The following is a 25973-nucleotide window of genomic DNA, read 5'->3' on the forward strand; positions in this document are numbered from 1 at the left end:
GTTATAGAGAGAAAATATCATTTCCTTTCAGCCAGTAATGATATCAAGATGATATATAATTCCCTATCAGGTGAATTAGAAGCGAATAAATCATATTAGATGTATCAAGGTGAAAAGATGAATAAAAATTAAAAGATTTAGGCTTAGCTCTGCTTTGAATGCCAAAGACTAAGACAACTGTAATATTTTGGTTTGTTACAAGTGTATAATTATATGTTTGCCTAGTATAATACCACTGGTATCTTTCATTGTTACTCTGAGCCATCTTTAAATAAGGAACAGAATAAAATAATTTTATTTTCATTCCAGGTATTCATATCCACTATGACCATGTAGGTCACTGTTTCCTACTTTGGGAACCATTACACCCCTTCACATTGCCCAAACTCCTCTGAAACAGGGCCTCTTGCTCCTCTCTGAACATAATCCACATCTTCCCATAGGTTGCCTGAGCTCTGCTTGGAAGATGTTCTCACCTTTCCCGTTACCCTCTCAAAGCCTTCCACCCCCATCTCTCGAGGTCTATCTCCAAAATGCCAACCTACAACCTACCCTGGGAATGGATTGCCAGTTCTTTGGGAAGGCAACACTTTAACTCAGTCTTAAAGGATGAGTTAGAACTACTCAAAGGTGGAGAGCTGAGCAAGGAAGGAAGGGAGGAGGAGATGTAGGGCATTCGCATACTTTGTTGGCATAAGGGGTTAAAGAGTTAAAGAACAGAGGGCAACCACCTGATGTATGTCTGCAAACTACCAACAGCTTAATACTGGCATAAATTCTGAGACAAGGAGTGGTGGGAAATGAGGCTAGACAGGGACTATATATCACATTAGGAAGGATATGTATTTTGTGAAAAATTTTATACTTCTTCAGTAGAAGATGGGGTGCTCCTTAAGTGTACTGCATAGAAAATTACATAGTTTGAATTGCAATTTGATACATACTCAAAGCCCTCTGGTTAAAGCCCTAATCTGTCTTCACAGCTTTTATTTCCGTTGCTCTAATATGAGGTCACAAACTCTCATCAGATGGAAGGACTGGCTCTTCCTTGAACACAGTCTATAACTTCCCCGCTTGATGAACTCGCTCAGGAAAAGCAAGGCCCATTTTACCTCTCCTCTGCAAAAATACATATAAAGGTAGCTGTGAGGATTAATGAGCTAACGCGTGAAATCACCCAGTTTACCGTTTGTCAGTTAGGAGACAATCAATTTTCTTCCTTCCTCCTGGCACTTATCTTAATCTACTTTGAAGTACAATTATATGTGTACCCCTGCTACAAGACTGCAAAAATCCTTTAGACTGTGTCTAAAACAGTGGCTCTAAACGAGGGGCAGTTTTGCCTTTGAAGGGATGTATGGCAATGTCTGGAGACATTTTGGATTATCTCAATTATCAACTGTCTCGATCATAGGATGTTAGTAGTTATACATCCTATAATGCATAACAAAGCCCACAAAAAAGAGTTACTCAACCCAAAATGTCAGTGGTGCCGAGGTTGGGAAACCCTGGCTTGGTTCATCTTTGTGGCCCGGGCAGCAGTTAGCAGAGTTGCATGTTATAGGAAGTATTCAGAGCTGTAAGAAATTCGTTGAAACTGCTTTTCTGTAGGTAAATTTATAAGTTGCTGTGAGGGAGTAAAAATTAAATTAGACATGTATTTGGTGTAGGAAAATTGAAAGGTAACAGAGGTTTATGAATCTTTATTAATTTGGGAGAAACCAATTTCCATTTGTATTTAGAGGTGACCAATTTAAAAGGTGAAGTTCTCTTAATCAGCAAGTTTTTGTAATGAAATGCAGCAGGATTTACTTTTATATCAAAGTCACTCCCCCGATAGTTAAAGAATGCAACCGAATACAATTAAAAGATCACTGGTAAGCAAAATACAGTGCCTTGGCTGCATTCTGGGAGTACAGTTAATAATCTAGATTCTAGTGACACTTTAATGAGAAGTTTAAACTCACTGGCCCTGAATCTCAGAATTTATCAATGCTCTTTACCTAGATTTTCATTTAAAAGTAATTAAGTGATGAGAAAAGTTTGTGATTAGGAAAAAAGTTGCTTTGTAGATAATTCAAGTAGTAAGTATTTTAAACTGAAAAGAAGAGATAAACTACTGATAAATCTATGGCATTTAGCCACAATGGTAAGGCCTTCCTGTGGAGGAAGAAGGGGAGATACAGGCAGTACCCAGGGGATTTAACCAAACCCATAGCCTCTTTACCTCGCCACAGTCGGATCCAGCACCCATGACAGAGTACGCATGGGACTAGGTCCCTCAGTGATACAGGCATTTTCATGGGCCCTGGTGGATAAAAGTTTAAGAAGTGTTCATCTGTTTCTCCATTATCTGTGAAAATGCTCAAATCACTGTGTGATTTTGTTTGGTCAAATCAATATCTTTGCTAAAGCCAAATAGGATACACTGGTTTTTAATAGTACCCTGTATTCTAAAAATAAGTCCCATAAAAACAGTAACCTGATGATTCCATTATATAAGGAGACTGTTCTTACTATCACAATTTTATTGCCAATAGCAACATATACTTCAAAGAGAAAAATCCTTACTTGATGACTTTTCTAACATATTTTAAAAAACCTAAGTGCTAATGTAGCATCAGTGGTATGTTATCTAGCTCTCTGTTACTATGTGTAGTGGTTCAGATACTACACTTGGGGGTGGGAGGGCAGCGGGTCCACTGTCCCTCTCAGCCAGGATCTGAAAACAAAATCTTGTGAAGAATATTTTGCATAAGTCTGCTTTCTCATTCATTGCTCTCTCTTAAGCAGGGTCACTGTTTCTGTGCCAGGAAAACCACTGTTTTATCTCATGCCAGATCTCTTTGGAAAAGAACAGAATCTGCCAGAACGTGCTTTCTTTCTCAAACTAAAATTAAAGATTTTCTAAAGTTCCTTTTAACCGGACCTCTGTCTCCAAATAGTTCTTCTCATTAAATACCTATCAGTGTACCCTCTGACTTAAAATGTTCCACTCACATCTTCCAGAAATACTGCAATCTGTCAGCTAATGGAAAACAAGTTCATTAGGTTTATCACAGCAGCAACTTTTTGCCCTGTACCTTAGCTTCCTGATTGAAGACTGTAGCCTTTTTCCCAAGGTTCCCTTCCCCAATGCCAAGTACTCAGTAGGATCAATGCCTGTCTGAAATGTCACCGTGAAAAATTTTCATCACTGTCCTGAGGACATGCCTTTAAGGATTCCTCCAAACTGGATTGTTTTGGAAAAAAAATTTTCCACATATCAGGAAATTAGTTTGCTTCCTTATACCAGTGCTCATCATTTGACTAAATAATTATACTTATATGAAGGAATACAAAACTACACCATCTGAGGGGACATATATCAAAGGGCCTTACTGTGCTCCTTCACAGATACTATTTCAGTGAGCAAAGACTTCCCTGACCACAGGGACCTCTGTTGTATGCTTCAGAAAGGATGCTCTGATGTGTGCAATCCCAGTCAAATGCATTGTGATATTCCTTACAGTTACCCACCCCGTTGCTCCTCTGTATCATGTCATCTTAACTATACTCGGTATGTCCTGGTTCCTGTTACTGGTCTAAATAAGAGTTTTTCTTACTTACAAAGTGTTGAGGCAACATTTCAAGGAATCTCCTTAATATTTTTCTCTCAGAACATTTTTCTGATAGTCAGCAGGAGTCCAATTTTATTATCTTAGGCTCTGGGCTAATGAAAAGTGAATTAGAAGTTGACTGGCACAAATGCAAATGCTAATCCATTGATGAATGGCCATAATCCTGTATTTTTCCTCTGGATCTAAAATAACTTGTAGATTGCCTGGCAATTAACAAATCTTAAACATAAATGCAGAACAAAGGAAAACAGAGTAATATATTCACTTATAAGGCACATTATATGAATCAAGAATCCACACTGGAGTCCAGATCCAGTCTGATGAACTCTTTTGGAACACTGAATCTAGTCAAAACCACATGCCTTTGAAAAGTCGCTCCCCCAGTGAGATCCAGTACTGCTGCCTTTGCCACATGTCTAAAGCATCTTTGTTTTGTTTCAGCTGGCAGGGTTCATCTACGCCTGTTATGTTGTGAAATGTATAACTGAAGAAGAGGACAGCTGTAAGTATTAAAGCTCTGTTCTGTTTCTTTCAAGTTCAGAGCATCTTCTTTACTGCCTCTTACCTGCTTTCCTACTTCTCAGACAATATCCCTTAACACATCATTAGAATAGGGACTAAGCCCTTTGTGCCCATTAGGCTAAAATGGTTTTCATAAAAGTATCCAGCATATAGATAACTAATCAGTTTCACCCAGGACTACAAATCCCAACAATCAACAATTTGCAATAGTTCCAAAAATTCTCACAAGAACTGACTCCAGATTGATTCAAGAAATTTGTCTTCATGAAACCAAACGTTCATATTTCCTATTCTTTCCTACAATTTGATACAAATAGCTAGAACTTTATGTCAGAGTCTCAGCATTCCGCACTACTAGTTGATCCAGAGTTTAAATGGAGGTACCCTCTCACAAGCCTCTAAGTGGCTCCATTGTCCTCTGCTCTTCTAAAAATTGGCAGGTAGAAGGTTTCACTCCTTCCTTGCCCCCTAAGGATCTGAAATAGGAGGATTGGAAAAAGTACTTCAGTGCTCTCTGGGTACTTGCCCATACAGCTATATTTATTCTGAGGAAAAATCAGAGCTGGGAATCATTTTTCTTGGTTTCCAAAGATATTCATAATGACTGGGGTGTTGAGACAGTGGAGGAAAAGATGAGGATCCACTGCTCTGTTAATAGGATGATTCGAGGAAAATACTCAAAGAGAAATATGTGTTTCTTCTTCACTTTCCAGTCATACTAGAAAGAAGGAGGCTGTATCATGTGAGTCATTTAGTGGAGGTACATTCTCAATCATACTCACACACGATGTAAAACTAGAAATATACAGTGCATAGTTTTTATTGTTGTTTGCAAAAGGAAATGATAGTCCTTTACAAATAAGTGTTTGTAAAACACTCCTCAATGTATCAAGTGCTATGTCAGTTTTGGGATATTTTAAGATGAGTAGGGACTTCCCTGGTGGCGCAGTGGTTAAGAATCCGCCTGCCAAGGCAGGGGACACGGGTTTAATCCCTGGTCTGGGAAGATCCCACATGCCACGGAGCAACTAAGCCCGTGTGCCACAACTACTGAGCCTGCGCTCTAGAGTCCGCAAGCCACAACTACTGAGCCCGCGTGCCAAGAGCCCGTGCTCTGCAACAAGTCACTGCAATGAGAAGCCCGCGCACCACAACGAAGAGTAGCCGCCGCTCGCCACAACTAGGGAAAGCCTGCGCGCAGCAACGAAGACCCAACGCAGCAAAAATAAATAAATAACTTTATTGGAAAAAAAAAAAAAGATGAGTAATATGCAGTCTTTTACTTCTAGGAATTAAGCATTTTGTAGGGGAAAGAAACATGTGAACAAATAAGTATAATAAAGCTCTGTAGAGTGTATAGTGTGGGGAGTTAGGAAAGGAATCAGGAAAGGTTTCATAGAGAAGGACACTCTTGAGCTTGGTCTTGGAAAATAAATAGATATTTGGATAGCTGATACGAGAGTAAGGTGATCCCAGGCAAAAGGTGAAAAAGAACCAAGACATATCACAGCCTGCCATGTTGGGGGCAGAGCAGTCAGGTTAATATGACTGAATTATATTCTGTGCTAGAGAGATGTACCCAGAGATGACTGGAAAAGATGAGATAGTAGAAAAACGGTTATGACAGAGTAAGGAGTCTGGACTTTATTTTGTAAAGCATGATGGCCAATCAATTGGCAGTTAATAGAAAGAGAGTAACAATCAGAAATGCACTTCAGAAAAAACATAATGGTATCAGTATGAAGGAGAGACTTGAACGGGAGGGTCGAGATGAAGGAAAGACAGACAGATCAGGACACCATGAAAATGACTGAGATATGAGGGTCTGGACTAAGCCCAGTGTTGGAGAGGGAGAGGATAGATATGTTATTAAACATAAAAATAATACTGATTAATGGGCTATGGATGGGTACTATGTAAGCGGTAAGGAAGAGACTGATAGATTTCTGAATTTCTGATATGAGTGAATGGATAGATGAAAATGTCACTTGAGGAAAGGAGAATGGGGATGCAGCAACTGGTTCAGTTTGGAAAGGTTAAGTTTGAGCTGCTTAACAAAGATGCATGAGAAGATATCTAGTAAGCACTTGTCCTATGCCCAAAAGATTTATTCTGTTGGAAGGGTAAATATTAGGAATGGTAAAAGATATATGGATTTTAAAATGTATGGACTCCACAAACTATGTAAGTTCATTCAGCTATTAACCATTCAGTGTCTTTGTGCCAAATCCTTGATGAGTCTATAGGTTAAATTTCATATGGGAATTGAGCTTTCTCTAAACTATAATGTTTGATTTTATTTCACAATGATGTCTGCATTTTTATCTTCAGAAAAATACTGACACACCAAGTCTCCTAGACAGATAATCGGTATCTCTCCAGAATAGTACCTCCCAAGCGGGATCCCAGAAATGCTAGTCCATAAGCTATACTGCTCAAAAAAGATTCCAAAGCCAAGTAAGTTTGACACTGAAAATTTAGAATGCACATGTATGTATTAACATCTCTGAGAGTACTGCAATAAAGAAGTATGTCCAATTTGTCCTAATCCAGTTTTGTTTTAACCATATTGTGTTGGATGAGATACAGTGAGGCCAGAAGCCGATCAAAGAGAGAAACCAAAAAGGGTTTCACTACATTCACGGTTCCCTAGGGAGAACACAGCATGCGATGCAGGGCCACTCAGGGAAAGCATCATCGTGGGTCATGAGGCAGAGAGAGAGAGAGACAGAGGAGAGAGAGAAAGACAGAGAGAGAGAGAGGGAGGGAGGAGAAAGAGAGAGAGACACACACACGCAGAACTGTAAGCAAGTGCTTTTTTTGTGGTTTCCAGGGAAAGGACCAGGCAAGGCAGGGTAAAAGGGTTTAGGATTGGCTAAGTTTGAAAGAGGTCCCCATGAAATTCATGTTCACTGTGAGTGTCAGAGAATAAGGTTTGGGGCTATCTAAGGTCTCCAGATGTTTTGGGTGGGCCAGGCTTAACTTGGGAACAGCCTGTGGTCATTCTGTAGATGTTAGGGCATTTTACAGAAACTAAAAGTATAGTTAATATCCCAAACATTTGAACACGGAACCTTTTTTCATAAGAAATCTTAATATGCCAGGGAATTATAATTCCAGGGAACTCATTTTAGGGAATTCTGCCCTAGGTCAAGTTTTGGTCAAAGCCATGTAAATCCAAGGGGATGTGAAGTCACAAATATCTTTTGGAAGATAAGGCTTATCTTTCAAGCATCTAATAAACTGTATTCCATAATGCTTATGTCTTTTTATGTATTTTGACCACAACTCCTTAAGTGCCTTTATTAATCTAAAAGAAAAGCAGACTTATCATAGATAATTTTTCTAATTTTAGTCTTTTTGCTCAGTGAGTAAGATATGAACTACTTTCCTTTTTTTTATATCCTAGTAGACTCATGCTTATCATGAACATTCATGGGACTACTAAACAACCTGGAGGAGATGCTCATTTGGGCCAGTTCTCTGTCCAGTTAGGTCTGTTTACTTGTGGTCACTCACACACAGACAATTACGAATATTTGTTGAGTAAAATGCTTTAGATTGATATTTCCCATGCATTATCATTATCTTGATCACCTGTCTATATGTTTACCTCCAGGCACTGCCTAGAACACATGACTTCCAATGCTCAAGTGTAAAAAAGGTTGCAATTTCTATCTAGTTTTCAGTAATTATAAAGAAAATTATTTTGATCCTTTAAAAATGTTTTGGCTTGATGAATGTACAATAAAACACACACACACACACACGCACACGCACACACACACAAATGCTCTCAGAAAGTAAGTCCTGAAAGATGGGAAAAGTTTAATGTATATATAAACAGGGAAAGGATCTCTGTGTAACTCTTCTTACCTGCTGTGGATTTGCAATGAAGCAACCTGATGGGAGTGTAGTACAGGAGGAGATGCCAGCTCCCTACTTGCCAAATTAGTTAAGTTTCCATTCCTAAGAGCCTCACAAGGAACACAGGACAGTTTGGGTTCTGTAGCTGTGCTGAGAACGGACTGTGGAGATAAGGGCCTAATTACGGCACCTGGAAGACTGAAATATTCTTGACATCAATAGGAAGCGGACCGGCTCTGTACCCATTTTTGATATCTGAGGCTCAGCAGCAAGTGTAGCCAGAGAGCCTCAGAGGCACCACACTCTAGGGAGCTAAGGCGAGGGTTCAGGCTCCATGAGCGAAGAGTCAAACTTAGACTCCACAAATAGCAATAAATCATCATTGAACTAGAGGGAGTTCCTGCAGGCACATCAAATGCCTAGGATTTTTTTCTTTATTTCTCTTTTTAAACAGTATCTCATTTACTTTTCTAGAGGCCAGTTTTATAAATACTTATATAGACACTTTAATGCAAAGTTGTTGTTAATTTCCCCAATGAAAACCCTGGGCCTTGAAGTTTACATCTCTGACCCTCTGTTTATCTAAGCCAGAGCCCCAGCCTGACAGGCCAACTGGCTGTGCAAACTCACAGGACAACACTGCCATCTGCTGTGCCTATCAGGAGATGACAACCACCCTTGGAGCAAAGATTTCAAATAGGAAGATGTGGGCAATTCCGCACCCATGTATCAGTCACCTAGGGGTGCAATAACAAAATATAACAGACTGGGTGGCTTAAACAATGCATATTTATTTCCTCACAGTTCTGGGGGCTAGAAGTCCAAGATCAAGGTGTTGGCAGGTTTGGTTTCTCGTAAAGCCTCTCTCCTTGGCTTATAGAAGGCTGAATTCTCACTTTGCCCCCTTTTCTCTGTCTGTGCATGCCCCCATGTCTCTCTTCCTCTTCTTATAAGGACACCAGTTTTATTGAATTAGGGCCACGTACTTATGGCCTCTTTAGCCTTAATTACCTCTTTAAAGGCCCCATCTCCAAATACAATCACATAGCAGGTTAGGCCTTTAACAGATAAATTTGGAAGGGGATACCATTCAGACCATAACATCTCATATCTAAAGATACACACGCACACGCGCACACACACACACGTGCACGCACACACCATGTGACTGTTGGCTATTTGAAAATACCTATGGGGAACAGAGTGGGGCTAGCTTCTGCTCACTGGCACATCAAATGCCTGTGGGTAAGAGGCTCCAGGCGGTAACGGTAACCTCCCTGCTCCTGGCTCACTGCCAGTAGGCAGGAGTTGCGGTCCGCATCTCCTGCTGTGAGGTGGGGTGATCTGCCTTCAGATGAGAAGCTCCTCACCAGAAAAAAGCTGGGACCTGCTCCAGAGAGTGTGCCTTGACACTTGAACCTTATTTGAGTGGGGCAACCATCACAACATACTTTTATATATTTGTAAAAGGCAGCGATATGTCTTAGGAGAAAAGACTTTCTCCAAGAGAGCAGGCATCCCTCGCTGAGCTGTCTTTGTGGCTGGGCTCTTCACTGTATCATCTGTTGCCAACCATGCTGAGTTTTCCTTATGACCTCCAGTGTTTTTTATTCCCCTCTACTTGTTCTCTTTGACAGTATTCTGTGAAAGAAATAAAATGTTCTGAGATTTCTGGTCTGGTGCCTTTTATTATACTTGTAGCTCTTCTCTCCCTTAATCCTCAGCTCTTCTGCACCAGAGTCTAATGTCCACTTACAGTGATAGAACTAAGAACTTACCAGCTTCATTAGAGTTGTTAGAGGTGACAATTAAAAGGAAAACATGCAGCTGTGGAAAAATAATAACATATCCATAATAGAAAAAATAGGCAACATGATTTCTCAATTTTTATTATGTTTTCTTATAAACCTTTGCCTTAATAGTTAAACTAAAAATAAAAATAAACATCAGTCCTCTGGAAAGTGGATCCATTTTTCTAAGTAGTCACTATCTTTTCTAAAAGAGATTCAGTGTGTTTGCAAATGTCCTTAAATATTCAAATCATCCGGGAAAATATGCAGAATGTCATTTTAAAAATATCCTAAGAGGGCTTATTTTGAAAAAAATATTGGAAAATTAATTCTAGATGTTTAAACACACATGTTCAGATACACACATGCACAAACCTACCAACCAAGCACAGATTCATAAAAGCCTGTCCTGAATTCCCCAAAATAAACTGGCCTTGGGATAAAAGTCATAATCGATTTATAGACTCTTTCATTTGAAAAGCAAACCACAGGAAATGATTCACTTCTCTGAAGCTAATAATTTTCTGTTATTTTTGTTTGATTTTTCTTCTAAAGCCTGCCGGCCTACACTTCTGTGTATTGAACTCTGTTCTGTATATTTCGATCGCTTTTCCAGTTTGACAGGATCATTGAGTTTGGATGCAATTCTTTGAGCACAAGGACACACTCTCCCGCCTGTGGGGGACGGTAGAGGTGGCAAGGGAGGAGTACTCGTCCATTAAAAAATATTTGGCTCTTTCTGTTTATAAAGGACTGTAAGTTTACTGCAGAATGTAGAGAAAATACAGATAAACAAACAAAAAAGAAAATTAGAATGATTTCACAATTTTGAATTCTGGTTCTCAAGTAACATTTGGGTATATGTCTGCTTTCTTCCTTTCTTCTTTTTCTTTCTATCTGGTTGTTAGGGCCATATTATACAGTCTGTTTGGTAACCTGAGCTTTCTTTCTTATTATTTATAAACCACTCTCCAAACATAACCTAAGGGGTAGGCAATTAGCAGTTCAAAAAAGGTGCCAAGCTCCTGGGTGCCAGGTTGACAGGTAGAGTTATGAGAATGGTGTGTCTATTTTTACTGTTCAAATATCATACTCAAGCAATCAAATGAAAGCGTAGTATATTATTGTTTTCTTTATAACATTTGTTTTGTAATTCTGAAGGTGACTGAGTGAAATAACCTTGTCCATATCTGCCAGGCTCCCACAAAAGCAAAATGTGCTGCTCCTTTCCCCATCTCTGAACTGAACCACATGTGATTAGAGTCTGGAGCCCCAGACTTCAGAGGCTACTAACCTCGAGCTAGTGCCCTGCAGAATCATAGTGGGGCCAAGGTAGAACGTGTCACCCTGCTCCTCTTCCAACTTCCCAGAGCACAGGAGCTCTGCATTTATTTAATTTTACAACTCTTGATTCCACTTAAGATTTCTTGTGAACTAAGAACACCACAGAGTTTGAAATGATAGGAAACTACTGCCTACTGCTCTATTTCAACACTTTAATTTTATAGGCCCATATAGATTAAATGACTTGCCCCAGGTCACTGAGCTTATCGGTGAACTTCTGACATAATATAGCACATATTGACTCCCTCAGGGTAAGAGTATTAGGGGATGCTAGTGGGGACCACAGCTATCTTGACCACATCCTCAGCATCCAGCCTACCCCCAACCTGAAGCAGGACTCAGTAAGTATATGGGGAAAAAACGAATCAATCAGCTCTCCACTAACATTTCTTGGACTGTATGGAAACTCCTAAGGAAATGTGACATTTTTTTAGACCCTAATTGATTCTAAGTAAATGAATAATGAATTAGAATAAAGCAGCTTTCATCGTTTTCTAGACAAATGGAAGAAAGCGGAAAGAAAAGATAAGCTGCCATATGTAAAAATAAAAGACAAACTAGATGATCAGCACCTGAAACGAATGCTTACATATAGATGTGCCTCCTGTCAATCACATGCAAGCTCCTATCAGTGACAACAGCCTTCCCTAACAGTGACACAATTGTTACACTGTCTCCCAAAATTAGTGCTGGTCTTTTTTTCAGCCCGCTGTTAAGTTGCTCCCTCTTGTGGTCAGGGGAGAGAAAACATATGCACTTTATTTTTAAATTTGGATATTCAGGTCCAAATTGAGTCTTCTTTAACAATCACTTCTCATGTTCTCCCTTTTCTCTTAACGTCTCCTCCATTATACTCTACTGCTTATTATACACACACATACATGCACACTATGATCATCTTTAAATAAATCTAATGTTCCCCAATCAAAAATAGCGGGGAAAGAAATTGATTCATTCCCTATCCTTTGTTGATTCGAAACAATCAGGACCTTGTTTCTACAGAGTCAATGTTGAGGTAACTACATTCATACTAGCAAAGGAGGACCTTTAACGGGGGTGTAATAAAGGAGGTATGTGGTGCAGAAAACTGAAGTGATCCAGTAGATGAATAATATCCAAGTTGTTTTAATCCGCCTCAATGGAAAAGAAAGCAACAGCATGTGAAAGGAGGGAGAAGTGGTGACATTTACGGAAATGATTAAAAGAAACATCTCCCATTTTGATTATTCTGCCTCTTCCAATTCTCTAATACCTAGTCCACCTGTACTGGGTGTCCTGTACTCGTTTCCTCACCATCTCTCTCTATACCCACATGGATAATGACATGAGAAGGAAAGAAGCTAAGTGGCAGAAAAATAGGATGCTTTTAGCACCAATATACAGGCTCACAAAATAAAATTGCTGGGATCCCTTAGTCCTACCTTGAAAGGACAAATGAGAACAAGACAAAGAGCTGGCCCAGGAAACAGAAGTCTTAAAAGCTCTCTAAAGCTGAGACGTGCTAAGAAAGAAGACTGTACATTCAAAGTTAGTCTTTTGATAAATGATGCTGGCTGTTGCCAATTTCATTACGACCAGTTTTACTTTAGTGGTGGAAATGGCATCTAATAGGAACAGAAGGCCAAGCTTCGCTATCTCCTTCTTAACAGCAGGAGGACTAAAAACACTGCATCTCTAAGGATGGCCACCAGGTATGCAGAATGAAAACATCTGAGTGGAGCAGCCTTACACAGAGCGCTGCAAGAGTGCCTTGTAAATAGGCAGCATAGGGCGAATCCTCAATCCTGTGACATTTAAAGGAGGCTGCTCCAGCAGCAGAGTCAAGAAGGCCTCCACGAGGATGGGCTGGCATTGTGTGGCAGGGAGTGAAGGAGAAACAAACTTAAAGCTCACAGGAGGTGAGGTTTATTTAAATAATAGAAAGTAATTAGGCTGAAGACAAAAATCAGTGATGGTGTTTTAAAATTACAATTAATTTAAAGGTTAATTTCCTTTGGTGTTAAAATCTTATTTAAAACATTTACCAGGAAAGGAAATGAGGATGTTACTATCAAGAGGTGTAGAGTGCTTCTGGGAATCCATGCCTATTATCACTGGAAAATTAGGTTAGGCCCAAAGTGAGAATTTCAATTCATTTCTGTGTATAATAGATGGCAGTCTGGTCTCAGTGTCAGCAGGGTTGGCTGGGGCAGTGCAGGATTTGCATTTTTTGTTTGTTTGTTTATGGGATTAATTGCAAATGTTTCCAACAAAGAAGGCTAGTTTATACATGAACAATCCTGACACACAAAAAAAATTGGATACGGACTGCTGCCTTTGTAACTAATGACGCTGATGTTAAAGGAATTCCCAAGAGCACAGAGGCAAAGGGACGCACATGGTCACTCATCCATATACCTTCATCCCGGAAGTAAATTAAAAGGGGGCCACAGTATTTCTGTGGGCTCCAAACCTGTCAATCCGATGCTTCTCTCCCAGGTCCCACCATTTTCATCACTCTGTTTTCCAACTGGGAATTGTCATGTCTCATGTCTCAGGTTCCAATATACCCTATTCAGCAGTTCATCTCCCTGGAAACTTGCTTAGTAAAATCAATGCATAATAGTAGTAACAGCCAGAGGGGAAACAACCCCTTTGCACTAAATTTTCCCATTCATGACGCCTTTGCAGATTTGTTCATTTTAAATGTTTTATTGCTATTATCAGTATGTAAACCAATCCCACAAATATGGAATTGTGCAGATCATAGCTCTATGAACAATATTAGCAATCACCTGCTTTAATCCCCTAATTTTATAGCTGAGGAAAGGAACACTGAAATTGTTTTGCCCTGAGTCAATCATTTAGAGTCAGTGCTGGGAGCAGAAGTTGTCTCCCGATTCTAGGTATACTTTACACATCACTTCACTGTGAGACTCGACGTAGATTCTTCCAACACATGTTTGCTGAGTAGCCACTGCACATGGTAGGCTGTGTATTAGTCACTAGGCACGAGGCAGACACTGTCTTTGCCCTCCTGATACTTACAGCCCAGCACACAGTTCACAGGAGGAACTACGCCAAAGCGTGATGAGCGTTCAGACAAGGAGAGTGGGGGTAGGGGGACATAGCCCAGGGGTGCCTCATCCAGTTAAGAAAACTAGGAAATTCTTCCCTGAGGAAATGACATTTCCACCGAAACCTAAAGGACAAATCAGGGGGATATGCAGAATTTAACAAAAATAGGTGTCTTTTTTAAAAAGGGTAACTTTTTCCACCCGTATTGACCAAATGGACACCATAATTCACACAGGAATCATCTTAAGTGTTTTTAATGAACCCCATACAGCAAATCTAGTTTCACCTTTCTCACATGGCTGGAAAAATATTAGAGTAACCACTGGACATCCTCATACCTGAAACTGCTATTGTTGTTCTATAAAGATGAGTAATTTAGGTTTAGTCCTCCTTTCTGGAGGCTGCAAAATAATGCGAAGATTGTGTTAGCAAAAATTACAAGGGGATTTTAGCATGCACGCTTTATTTTTCATTTTCCTAAATATGTATGCATTGATGTGCCCACATCCTAATTAAAACCACTGCATTTAAGTGGGCTGTGCCTTCTAATATATATATATATATATCCTGGATGTCAGCTGAGAAGACATACCCAACCATGTCTAACTAGCTTGCCTACAGCCTGTAATAACTGCTCTTTCCAATTTCGACGGCAAGGCATGTCACATAATTGAAAGCCATTCTAATAGGGGAGAACAAAACAGAGACTGGTAAATCTAATCCACCCAAATGGCGTGGCACAAAGTGAGGCCAGGCACCTTTAAGATAAAGTTTACTTAGCCATTTCATCATATTCTGCACACGATTCCACAGTTATTGAAAGTAACAAAGATATCTGAATACATAATTTTCTAACTCTAGCTTTACAATTTCTTGATCTTCTCAGCTCTTACCATCTTTGTCACCACTCACTTCAGCTACCTCCTTAGTTCCCTTCACCAAGGAGGCTAATTTTTATCACCTTCATTATGGAGGAAGAAGGCTTCTCTAAAAATCACCAGTTCTAAAATTCTCTGCCTGACTATAAACTCCTATCTTTACTCCCTCCTTGTTCTCCTGCTTCCCTCCTGGAGGAATTTTTCTTCACCTTTATTTAGGAGCTTCCCTCCACTGGAATCTTTGTTTATCTTTCTGCTCATCATCTGTCTCCTGAATCCACAGGAGCGGTGATGCTCTTACAGGCACACCTAGTTTCCTTCCTTGCTTTCTCTTCCACGGTCCTTGGATTTTCCATCTCCCTGCTTGACGAGGCTCAGGTGCAGCTTCTCCACTCCTAACCCTGGGCTGCTGCACGTGGCTGGAGAGAGTCCCTAAACCCAGCTGGATGCTCTCTCCTGCTCAACAGGGCTCTCACTCCTCTCCCATGGACAGTGTGCCACAGTCACCACAGGATGTGCTCCAAACCTTTCCAAGTTCCTGAAGTCTAGTACCCAAACCTGAGAAAATCAAAGCTACCAAACTTCTTCCATTTTTCCCTCAGAACCTCAAAAATTCTATACTAGCAATTATCTTTCTGTCTTTTAGAAACCCTCTCCCAATCTGAGAGGAACCATTAAGCTTTTCCTCTCCAAAGCAATCCTTCCACCAAGCCTTGGCTTCATCCCCTCTGCCTGGTTCAGGAGATGAGCTCTTGGTGTCTTCATTCTCGCCCACTCCACTGTAAAGTTCCTCTTCCCTACATATGGGTCGAAGTCTCATAGACTACAAACCAGGCTGGGCCTAGCCTCTCCCCATCCTTTTGGATAATATATAAGGTGATTTCCAAAACTATTTGAAATATGGAAACTCAGTTCTATGTAGTTTTTTTAAAATATATCTTCCCTTTTTTTCCACAATATGTCACATATGTCACATTCCTACTGCTTGCCAGACCACAATTAACCAACCACGTGGGCATTAAGGGTTTCCATAAACCTACCTCAGCTTCTGCTGATGATTTCCACACTCATGTCATTCCATACAAAATTCCAGTAAATTCTAACACAAAGTCCTCTTCTTTGACCCTTACCTCCGCCTACTTCCCAGGCCTGAAAAATTCTCATCCTTTCAGTAAAGAACCTAAATATATATTTTAAAGTATAATTTGAATCATTCTTTTGGTATAAATCCCTTGCTAAAAGAGACGAGATCCGAAATCTACCTGTAGTGCATCCATAAAATACATGCATCTAAGTATTAAACACATATAACCCTGTGAAGTTGGAACTGTTTTATTATCTCCACTTCACAAAGGAAGAAAGTCAGACTCAGAGCAACTGTGACCTGCTTGCGGATATGATGCTGGTCAGAAGGGAAGGCACACCTGAGCCCAGGTCTTCCAACTACCAAGCCCTCAATCATTATACTACTTCATACTTTCCCTGTGATAGAGCCAGTGATGGCATTAGATTATTAGAATAAGATTCAATAGCAAGATCCTGGTCTCAGCAGAAGACCAGCATGTGTTTCTTCAATTCTTACCTAAGGTACTGGCCACACTGAGAATTAGCAAAAATAGGCAAGAGTGAAAAGACAAAACAGATTATCAAGTGGAAACTTATATTTCATTTTTATTTTTAGAACCAACAGTTTAAAGTGGTTACTCAAATGATCTCTAACTAAAGAAATATTTCATTTTTATACCATTGTGGTGATCGCATTCCACTTTCAGTTTTTAGTATATGTAAATGTGTTACCACGTTTAAAATACTGAAGATCTGGTTCTGATACAACTAAGAGAGAAACATGGAAAATAGAATCCTAAGACCCTGAGAAAATGTTATTTTCTGAACAAGGTTAGGAACTGAAGCATCTGCCATGATTTAACTAATAAGTCTCATGTCATTCAATGCATGTTTCGCCTGCCAGAAGCTCTCTGTAGCATCACACTTCAGTGACCTTTCAGACAACAACAGACCAAAGTACCCTTACAAAGGGTTGTGTTTTCCTAATCAGAAAAAAAAATAGCTCTGAGTCCACTCAGAGATACAAGTCCAGACTGAGCACATCAAGCTCACACAGGAAGCTGAACTGCTGCCACCAAGTAAGTCTGTGTGGGAGGAAGGCGGGGCTTTTGAATTTGGGCTACAGTAGGTTATGCTCTGAATTCCTTTTGTGCAACTGGAGATAAGTACCCTTGAAATAGAGACCTGCAGAGACAATGGATTTACACTCTGTTTTCATAGGCCCACACAAATTTTTTAATGTCCTTCAATGAGTTCTTCCAAATATTTAGGCTTAGCTTTCTGTGAACTGCCTGTTAAAATTTCCCCCCATAGCCTTTTCCAGCTCTGTCTCCAAAAGAGAGTGTGTTGCCTAGTGGCTTTGTCATTAATAACCAAGGTACAATATTATATTACAACACCTCCCTGCCAACATGTATTTAAAAAAGCAGTTCTAAGTTTGTTGAACTCAGTGTTCATGATTAAAAGGTTTAAATAAAAGGGAAGCTCACAACAGGGAACATATTTGAGTGAGAAATATTTATTCAAAAAGCACTTTTCTCTTACTTGGTAATTTTGAAATCCCACTATTATTAACTTTATTAAATCATAGTTATTAAACTGATATGGCACTTTACTAATTTAAAATCATTGGGCATCTCTGTGCCTCTGTTGGTAAGTAGACAAAAACACACCCATATTGCAGATAGGAAAACTAAGCCAAAGAGAAAATGCTGTAACATCTGAAAAGAAAATAACATTCCTGAGTTGTTTTCAGATGACCAAAAGCAAATCACTACAATGACGCAAATCACTACAAAATTTAAACAAGTACAAATTTTATTTTGTCACCTACCCAGTCATGTACCTCTGTTTAGGATGCTATGAACTGGCCAGAAAGAAAGCAATGTTTTCCCTAGCAGTTATCAACATTTGCAACATAGCATTCATCAGTGGATTACCCTCTCAGCCCAGTCATTCTGATGCTAAAGCATGTCCTAGCCTCTTTCCTTCTACTCCCCTAGATCAAAGAGACTAGGGCGGTGCCTTCTTCCCATTGGTGTCCAAAAGATTTCTTTTATCTCACAGGACCCAAGCAATCACTGACATTCTAGATCTTCTATAAAAGGTCCTCTCTTTATTATCATTCAAGACCTTATGAAGGAAAGGGTAAATGCACTCAGTCAAATTTCACTTAGAAATTTTACCAGCATCTTCCATGCTTAAATCAATTGTCTTTAAAAAAAAAAAAAAACAACAACAACAACAGCCTAAAGAGTTTATTCAGTAAATATGGCTTCCATGAGCCAGACACTGCTCTGGGTTCTGGGGCTACTGTAGTAAATAGTAAATCTCATGCAGCTTAAATTATAGAGATAGGATCAACAACAGAAAGCAGAGTCACAATATGGCAGGTGGAGATAGTTTTCAATAAAGCACAATAAAGCTGAATGAGTAAAAAGAAATTAACCTCTAAAATCCCAGCAAGTCCCTAATCTGCCTTGCACCAATTACAATTACATTTCCCTTTTCCCAAGTGTTTCCTGGTCCTTGGTGCTTGTATGTGCCACATATAACTTACATACTACATTTCCTAATGAAGCCAAACACCAACTCCCTCCTCTCATTCTTTTTGTTCCATTAAAGGCTGCAACATCCTCCTAGACAACAAATTTGAGCTAGGAGCCAAACATCTAGATGCCATCACAATTACTTGGAGAAGTACCTGCTAGCTGTTTCATGACTCCTATTGCTTAGGAAAGTTTTACAATATTCAGTGGCCTCTTTAGAGCCTAAATAAATGTAATTATATAAAAGAAACAGAAAACAGACCAAAGTGGTATTGAGGGTATTCTAAAAATGTAAGCTAACCCCCGTAATTCAATTTTAAGAGAGAAAAACATAGTTTCGTCTACTATGCTCTCCACCCACAGGGCACCCCAAAGAGTTCCAAATTATGGGTGAAACACCATTCTGTAAAAGATACAGAGAACCATGTCTACCTACACTGACCACCACACTCTTAACTCTAGTGGTCAGTTGGATCCAGCTTATTAATATTCCTCTCCTTCGGGTCTTTAGGAAGACATCCAAACAATTACTGAGAATGAGTACATGTGGAAACTGACCTTACATAAATTCTTTGGCTGTGAACACAGACAGGTATATAAAATACACTACAGAAAATATATCCTTTGATTCTGATTTAAATTTGAATGCCCCCTCACAAGTGAGATGGTAAAAATGCATCCTGGTTACATTCAGATCCTCTTCTTTTCTCATCTTGGTTCTGAGTCATCTGCTGTTGCATCCTTTTCCATGACCCCAGATGACCTGAATGATCAGAACAATCGCAATCCTTCTGTCAAAGCTTTAGCACTATCCTCTCCAGTTGGGTAGTTGTAAATCGACTCTACCAACCCACACATCAGATAGATGGCTAATAAGAGCAAGACCCAGACAACTCAACCTCCATTCGCAACAGTACTCAGACACATCTCATTTCCCTTCTGGCCTTTTCTCATGTCTCCAGAAGGTCTACACTGCTCCTGACTCAAGCTTTGTTTCCCAGTTTTGGTCCCAATTCTATCCTTTGGACTTGAAGATTCATCTTGGTTTCTTCCAGTTATCCCTTGGCTCACTGCACAGTCTCTGACTTATAAATTACCCTCTGTTTTTTTCTGCCATCCATCTCACACCTCTGGAATCAAGCTAAGGAAATATTTCAAAACATCAATAAAAACACTAATAAGCCTGAGATTGACTTGGATCTCGGTTTCAGTGGAGGAGACCTTACTGTTTACATCTGCCCACTCTCTTCTCCAGCACCAGGGTGGGGCCATCTTACTAACAGGGAACCTCAGAACAAGGAAACTTTAATGCTTGAATGCCTCTCAGAAAACTAGTCCTTAAGTCTTAATGTTGATAAGAGTGAACCCAGGGCTTCCCTGGTGGCGCAGTGGTTGAGAGACCGCCTGCCGATGCAGGGCACACAGGTTCGTGCCCCATTCCGGGAGGATCCCACGTGCCGCGGAGCGGCTGGGCCTGTGGGCCATGGCCGCTGAGCCTGCGCGTCTGGAGCCTATGCTCTGCAACGGGAGAGGCCACAGCAGTGAGAGGCCCACGCACCAAAAAAAAAGAGTGAACCCAAATGAACAGGAATTTAGGCACTATCTGCAATGAATCCCCAATCGTAGAAAATAATTTCTCAAAATACAAACTTTAAATATAGTTGCCATTCAATTATTGTACAGCTCTTCTGGTACCATTTATATTAGCTAATGTGCAAACGTGGGCAATTCAGAAAACAAAAGAGGTTTGCTCTCTTTTAATTCATCTTCTATAAAATATTTGATATAGTTCTACAGTTGTTCCAAATTAAAACTTTCTTTCTCCTAAACTGCATGGTTTAGAAGAATTATAAAGAAAATCCTGAATTTTTAAGGGCTTTTAATTTTCTTCTTCCACACCGCATGTCTCACCCAGGGCTCTACATTCCTTATTTTATCCTCACACTAATAGTATTAAGTATTATAATTCTTATGTAAGAGAAGTTAAGTGATTTGTCTAAGGTCACACAGCTGGCAAGTGGTCAAAGCAGTATTTGAACCCTGATCCTTCTAACATCAGGATCTCTGTCCTTTTCATTACACTGTAGTCCTCCTTATCTGTAGTTTCACTTTCCATGGTTTCAATTACCTGCCGTCAACTGCAGTCTGAAAAGATTAAACGGAATAAACAATTCATAAGTTTTAAATCGTGAGCCATTCTGAGTAGTGGTGATGAAATCTCACACCATCCTGCTCTGTCCCTCCAGTAACATAAATCATCCCTTTGTCCAGCATATTCATGCTGTGTATGCTACCCATCCGTTAGTATAGGGAAAAAAAATAGTATTGTGTATATATAGGGTTCAGTACTATTCATGGTTCAAGCATCCACTAAGGGTCTTGGACTGTATCCCCGCAGATAAGGGGGACTGCTGTACTATTCCACTTCTGACCAGAAGAGAAATTCTGCCTCAATAAAAGGGTTTTCATGATAAAAAGAGATATTAAATCATAAGAAGACATGGAGGCACCTTGAAAGCATATTAATAAGTGAAAGAAGCCAATCAGAGAAGGCTAGATACTATAGGAGTCCAACTCTATGACATTCTGGAAAAGGCAAAACTATGGAGACAGTAAAAAGATCAGTGGTTGCTAGAGATTAGGCGAGAGGGAGGGATAAAAAGGCAGAACACAGGACTTTTAGGGCAGTGAAACTATTCTATATGATACTAACATCGTGGATACATGTCATTACATCACTTCACCAGAAGTGAACCATAATACAAACTCTGGACTTTAGGTGGTAACAATATGTCAGTATGGGTTTATCAGCCATAACAAATGCACCACTCTGGTTGGGATGTTGACAGTAGGGGAGGTTGTGCACGTGCTGGGTGGGGTGGGGGAGGAGGGGGTATATAGCAACTCTTGGTATTTTCTTCTCAATTTTGCTGTGAACCTAAAACTGCTCTAAAAAATAAAATCTATTTTAAAAAAATGAAAAGATTTCCCCACTAAACAGACATCATGGACTTTATGTTACTTGCTCCAATTTCTACCTGTAACACTTAGGATATTAAAAAGAACAAAAACTAGTCAAAGCTAAGCCAATAGAAAAAGATATTAGAAAAAGTAAAGATATCCTCTAGCACCCTAATTCAGTTTCTAGTTTCCTCTCTTTCTTCTTCCAGTCATCTATCTTGTCAGCTTTTTGTTGTTTTGCCTCTTTTTGCCCCACCACATGACCTCCACATCCAGGAATGGGAAAGAAAAAACAAAACCAAAACATTTTCACAGCACTCTTAGTATTTACTGTCCCAGTTACTACCCCTTCCAAAATGTAGTGGTATAAAACAACCATTATTATGCTCATGGATCTGTGGGTTAAAAATCCAGACAGGGCACAGTGAGGATAGCTTGTTTCTGATCCCGGATGTCAGGGCCCTCAGCTGGGAGACTCCAAGATTGGGTTGACTCAACAGCTTGGGGCTGGAATCATTTGGAGGCAATTTTTCTCACATGTCTGGGTGTTGATGGTGACTATCAGCTGGGACCTTAGCTAGCCTGTCAGCCAAAATCATATCCGAGGGTCCTCCATTGATCTCTCCAGGTGCGCTAGTTTGGGATTCCTAGTTTGGGCATGATGGCTGTGTTCCAAAAGAGAGCATCCCTAAAGAGCAAAGTGCATGACATTTTTTTGATCTAGCCTTGGAAGTCACAAAATGTCACTTCTACCATACTCTATTGGTCAAAGTGGCCACAAAGTTCTACCCAGGTTCAAGAGGAAGGGACAAAGACCCAAACCTCAGGATGGGGTGAGTGTCAAGGTCACACTGTAGGCAGATATGGAATAGGAGATATTGTTGCAGCTATTTTGGATAATATAATCTACCACAGTAACTCTTGTTACATCTCATTGTACCTTAAATACCTAGGTATGTATTGCATTTGAATGTTTGGTTAGAGTTTGCTGCACATCTTTATTTCTGATTGTCTATTTGAGATTATGAACCACATAGTGGCAGAGACAGCCATTTTGAGCTAATTTACATGACCTCCACCATTGCACCTTGTACTTGACAATCATAGGATATAACACTATTACTAGTGCCGCAATTGCTGATAGGTACATGCACTTGAGCGATCATTATTTTTTACATTTGTAATGTGTTGCAGAAAATCTCCATGCTAACCAAAAAGACGTATAGCATCTTAATTGTGCAAGTGAATTTTATTGCTCCAATTAGGTCTTGGTTGCTTCAAAGGAGTATATAAATTTCTTCTCCCAAGTGAATAGATTCTTGTAAAGCAATAATTGAATCTCACAGTTGAGGGGGGAAAAAAATCACTGCCTTGAAGGAACTATCTTTTTTCCTCCACAATTAGCTAGTTCTGGTTTAATAGATTATTAAAAGGTTTATATTAGTAATCTGTGTGAGACCTTGATCATGAACGTTTATCTCTTCTGAAAAGTTAACTAATTAAGGCGATTGTCCCTTTCAGTTGATTTCATAGGTGGCTTTGACTCTTATGGCTATCAGGGGCCTCAGAAGACATCTCATTTACAGCTACAGCCTATGTACATGTAAGTACTTTAATTTGGAGGTATTCTTCTGGGATACTAAAAGATGATTAAGAAAATGTTATTGTGGCACAAAATAGATGGCATGCAGCTTTCCTTCAGTCATTTACTTTCAGTATTTTCTCTTCTATTAATATTGTTCTGACTGAGATAATTCTAATAAATTTTTTAAATTATGAATAAAATTTAACTTATCAGGAAAGCTATCTCTAAAGTTACTTTTAAAAGTAGTCTTACATAAGTATCAACTACATGGCTAAAAATCCAATATAATATACAACTTCTTTGAATTACCCAAAATTTGTGTATTTTGAAAATGATATAACATTGTAGGTAGTTATATGTAACTATATATAGGCCATATATCCTGGTTTTCCCAGTATAGTCTTAGTTTACATGGGTTGTCCTGATATAATTATTACCAGCACACCCTATTAGTCTTAAAAATGTTCTCATTTGGATGATAAATGATAGGTTATCACCTTAATTATGTGTAGTGTTAGAAAATAATAATACTCTTTCATTTTTCTGGTGTGAAAAGTGAAAATGAAACCAGAATATTAACACTGAAACTTATCAGACCCTTAACTCTAGCACTCAAGAGAGCAGACATACAATCAGAGCCTGATTTTTATATCTGTGTTTAGGCAAATTCCCTTGGATAACAACTGATAACAAATTCTATATATCAGCATCAAGTGATATGCTGAATTGCAAGCGAAGATCAAAATAGAAAGTAAGATTCCAATTCATTTCGAAATGTGAGCTTCTCTCTTTGAAGATATGTGTTTGTCGTCGTTGTCCTCCACCATTGAATCATTTTACCTTTTAATATTGTTAGTGTGTAGGATAATAAATACGTTTTTTGGATTATTTCTCCTCCAGAGAGATTAAAGTAATCCTTATACATCCCCTTTTAAGCTTTTCTTTACAAAGGGAATGATCTATGCATCATGCCTGCATTTTGTGTGTGTGTCTCTTGTAGTTTCCCAAAAGCATTTGGTAACACCACTCATAAAAAAACTTTATCGAATTCAGAAATCAGCCAATACTGTATGTCATTCAAAGCATCCCTTCTGTAAACAGGACATCACACATCCCCTCTTTTACATTCCCAAAACCACTGCCCTAATTCAGGCAATCATTAACTGAAGTTTTCCAGTCTCTTTCTTATTTTAGAACTCCTATCCCACCTTCCATGTGACTGCCAAATTAATCTTCTTAAAGTACCACTCTGATTATGTTAGGCCCCTGCCCAAAACCTATCAATGACTCCTTATTGCCTACTGAACAAAGTTGAAACTCCTTATCAGACTTTGCAAATCTACTCTGATCTGGCCCCAGTGTTCTATTGAAATATTATCTCTCCTCTTCAACCTTTAATAGTCTCAACCATATGCAGACAATGCTGGGAGCCCCCAGGAAAATGTAATGATAAATAAGAGCTGGCCTCTGCTTCCTGAAGCTTATCATCTATTGAGGGCACACATAGTCTGATATCTCCCCTTATCCTTTTTCTTTCTTTTTTTTTTTTTTTACAGTCAAACTAAAACTCTTACCATCTGCAAATATGACATGTATTTTTCCAATTGTCCATGCTGTTCTCTTGACACCAAATGTTGTTTGTTTTCCCCCAAATTCCACTCTTTCAAATCCCACTCTCCTTCAAATTGTATCTTAAAATATACTTCCTTTATGAAACATTTCTTAATCTTTTTCCTTTGATATCTTTTTGTTTTGCCCCATACTATAGTTGTCTCTCTATTTATACCATAACATTCCTATCCTCCCAGAAAGATTTGATAGCTTAAGCAAAAAATAAAATGATAAATCCTTTACATTCTTTACCATTCTTCTCAATATTGTAACATAGCCTTGTGTAAAGTGTTCTATTAAAAAATAAAGTCAAAGCAGTAAGAAGCAGTGGTAAGGAGTAGTGGTTAAGACGAGCTACTGAAGCCAGACTGCATGAGATAAAATTCTTTATGACCTTGGACCTATAACTTTATTTGAATAACTTTATTCTCACCAAGCCTAAGTTTCCTCACCTGCAAAATAGAGACAATAGCATATGCACTTCATATAGTTGTTCTGAATTTCCATAAAACAATGTTTGTAGAGCATGTACAACATAGGACATGTCACATACTACATGTTTAATAAACATAATTTATTAGATGTAGTAATAATGCTTATGTTAACCAATATTACTCACGAAAAGATTTTATCAACTCAGAAATCACCATACACTGTATTTCATTCCCAAAAGGTTTCCTCTGTAAACAATATATCACATATGTCAGCCCAAGTAACATGTAACAATATGTTTGTGCTCAAGAGTAGACCAGAACATCTACAAGTCCTGCAATTTCTTGCTTCTGACAATATCACACAACATTCTTATCATATAATATTACATTGTGTTGGTCAATATGAATGATCAATAAATATGATCAAAATATAATAAATTAGATGTAACCACTCTGTAAGGATCAGCTCTGATAAAAACACGAGAATGCCGATTATATATAATCAAGACTATAGTTTCAAACCAGGCATTCATAATTCCAATGTTGTCTTTAAATAGAGGACTCTTCAAATTTAATGTCTGGAACAAAATTCCTTGAAGACAAAACTTCTCGTGATTTTATTAAGTACTTTAAATGCTGAACCAAAAGTAATAAAAATATTATTTTCCTCCTCACTGCCTAAGAATAGTA

The 25973-nt window shown here is 39.0% G+C and overlaps 1 protein-coding gene across 2 annotated transcripts in view; it reads left to right on the forward strand.

The window, feature by feature from the left end:
• The window catches only part of NKAIN2 (sodium/potassium transporting ATPase interacting 2), a gene marked incomplete at both ends in the record, with an annotated part of 967930 nt that extends 944670 nt beyond the window's left edge, over positions 1-23260 (forward strand). For both annotated transcript variants that reach the window (XM_082669379.1, XM_082669380.1), the window contains 2 exons: positions 4062-4122; positions 23175-23260. In XM_082669379.1, the coding sequence (XP_082525505.1) occupies positions 4062-4122; positions 23175-23260 (147 nt within the window). The remainder of the gene's footprint in view (positions 1-4061; positions 4123-23174) is intronic.
• Between the last annotated feature and the right edge of the window lie 2713 nt (positions 23261-25973).

The sequence above is a fragment of the Grampus griseus genome (genome assembly GCF_964374135.1).
Source record: "Grampus griseus genome assembly, chromosome: 13".
NCBI classification, from domain to species: domain Eukaryota; kingdom Metazoa; phylum Chordata; class Mammalia; order Artiodactyla; family Delphinidae; genus Grampus; species Grampus griseus.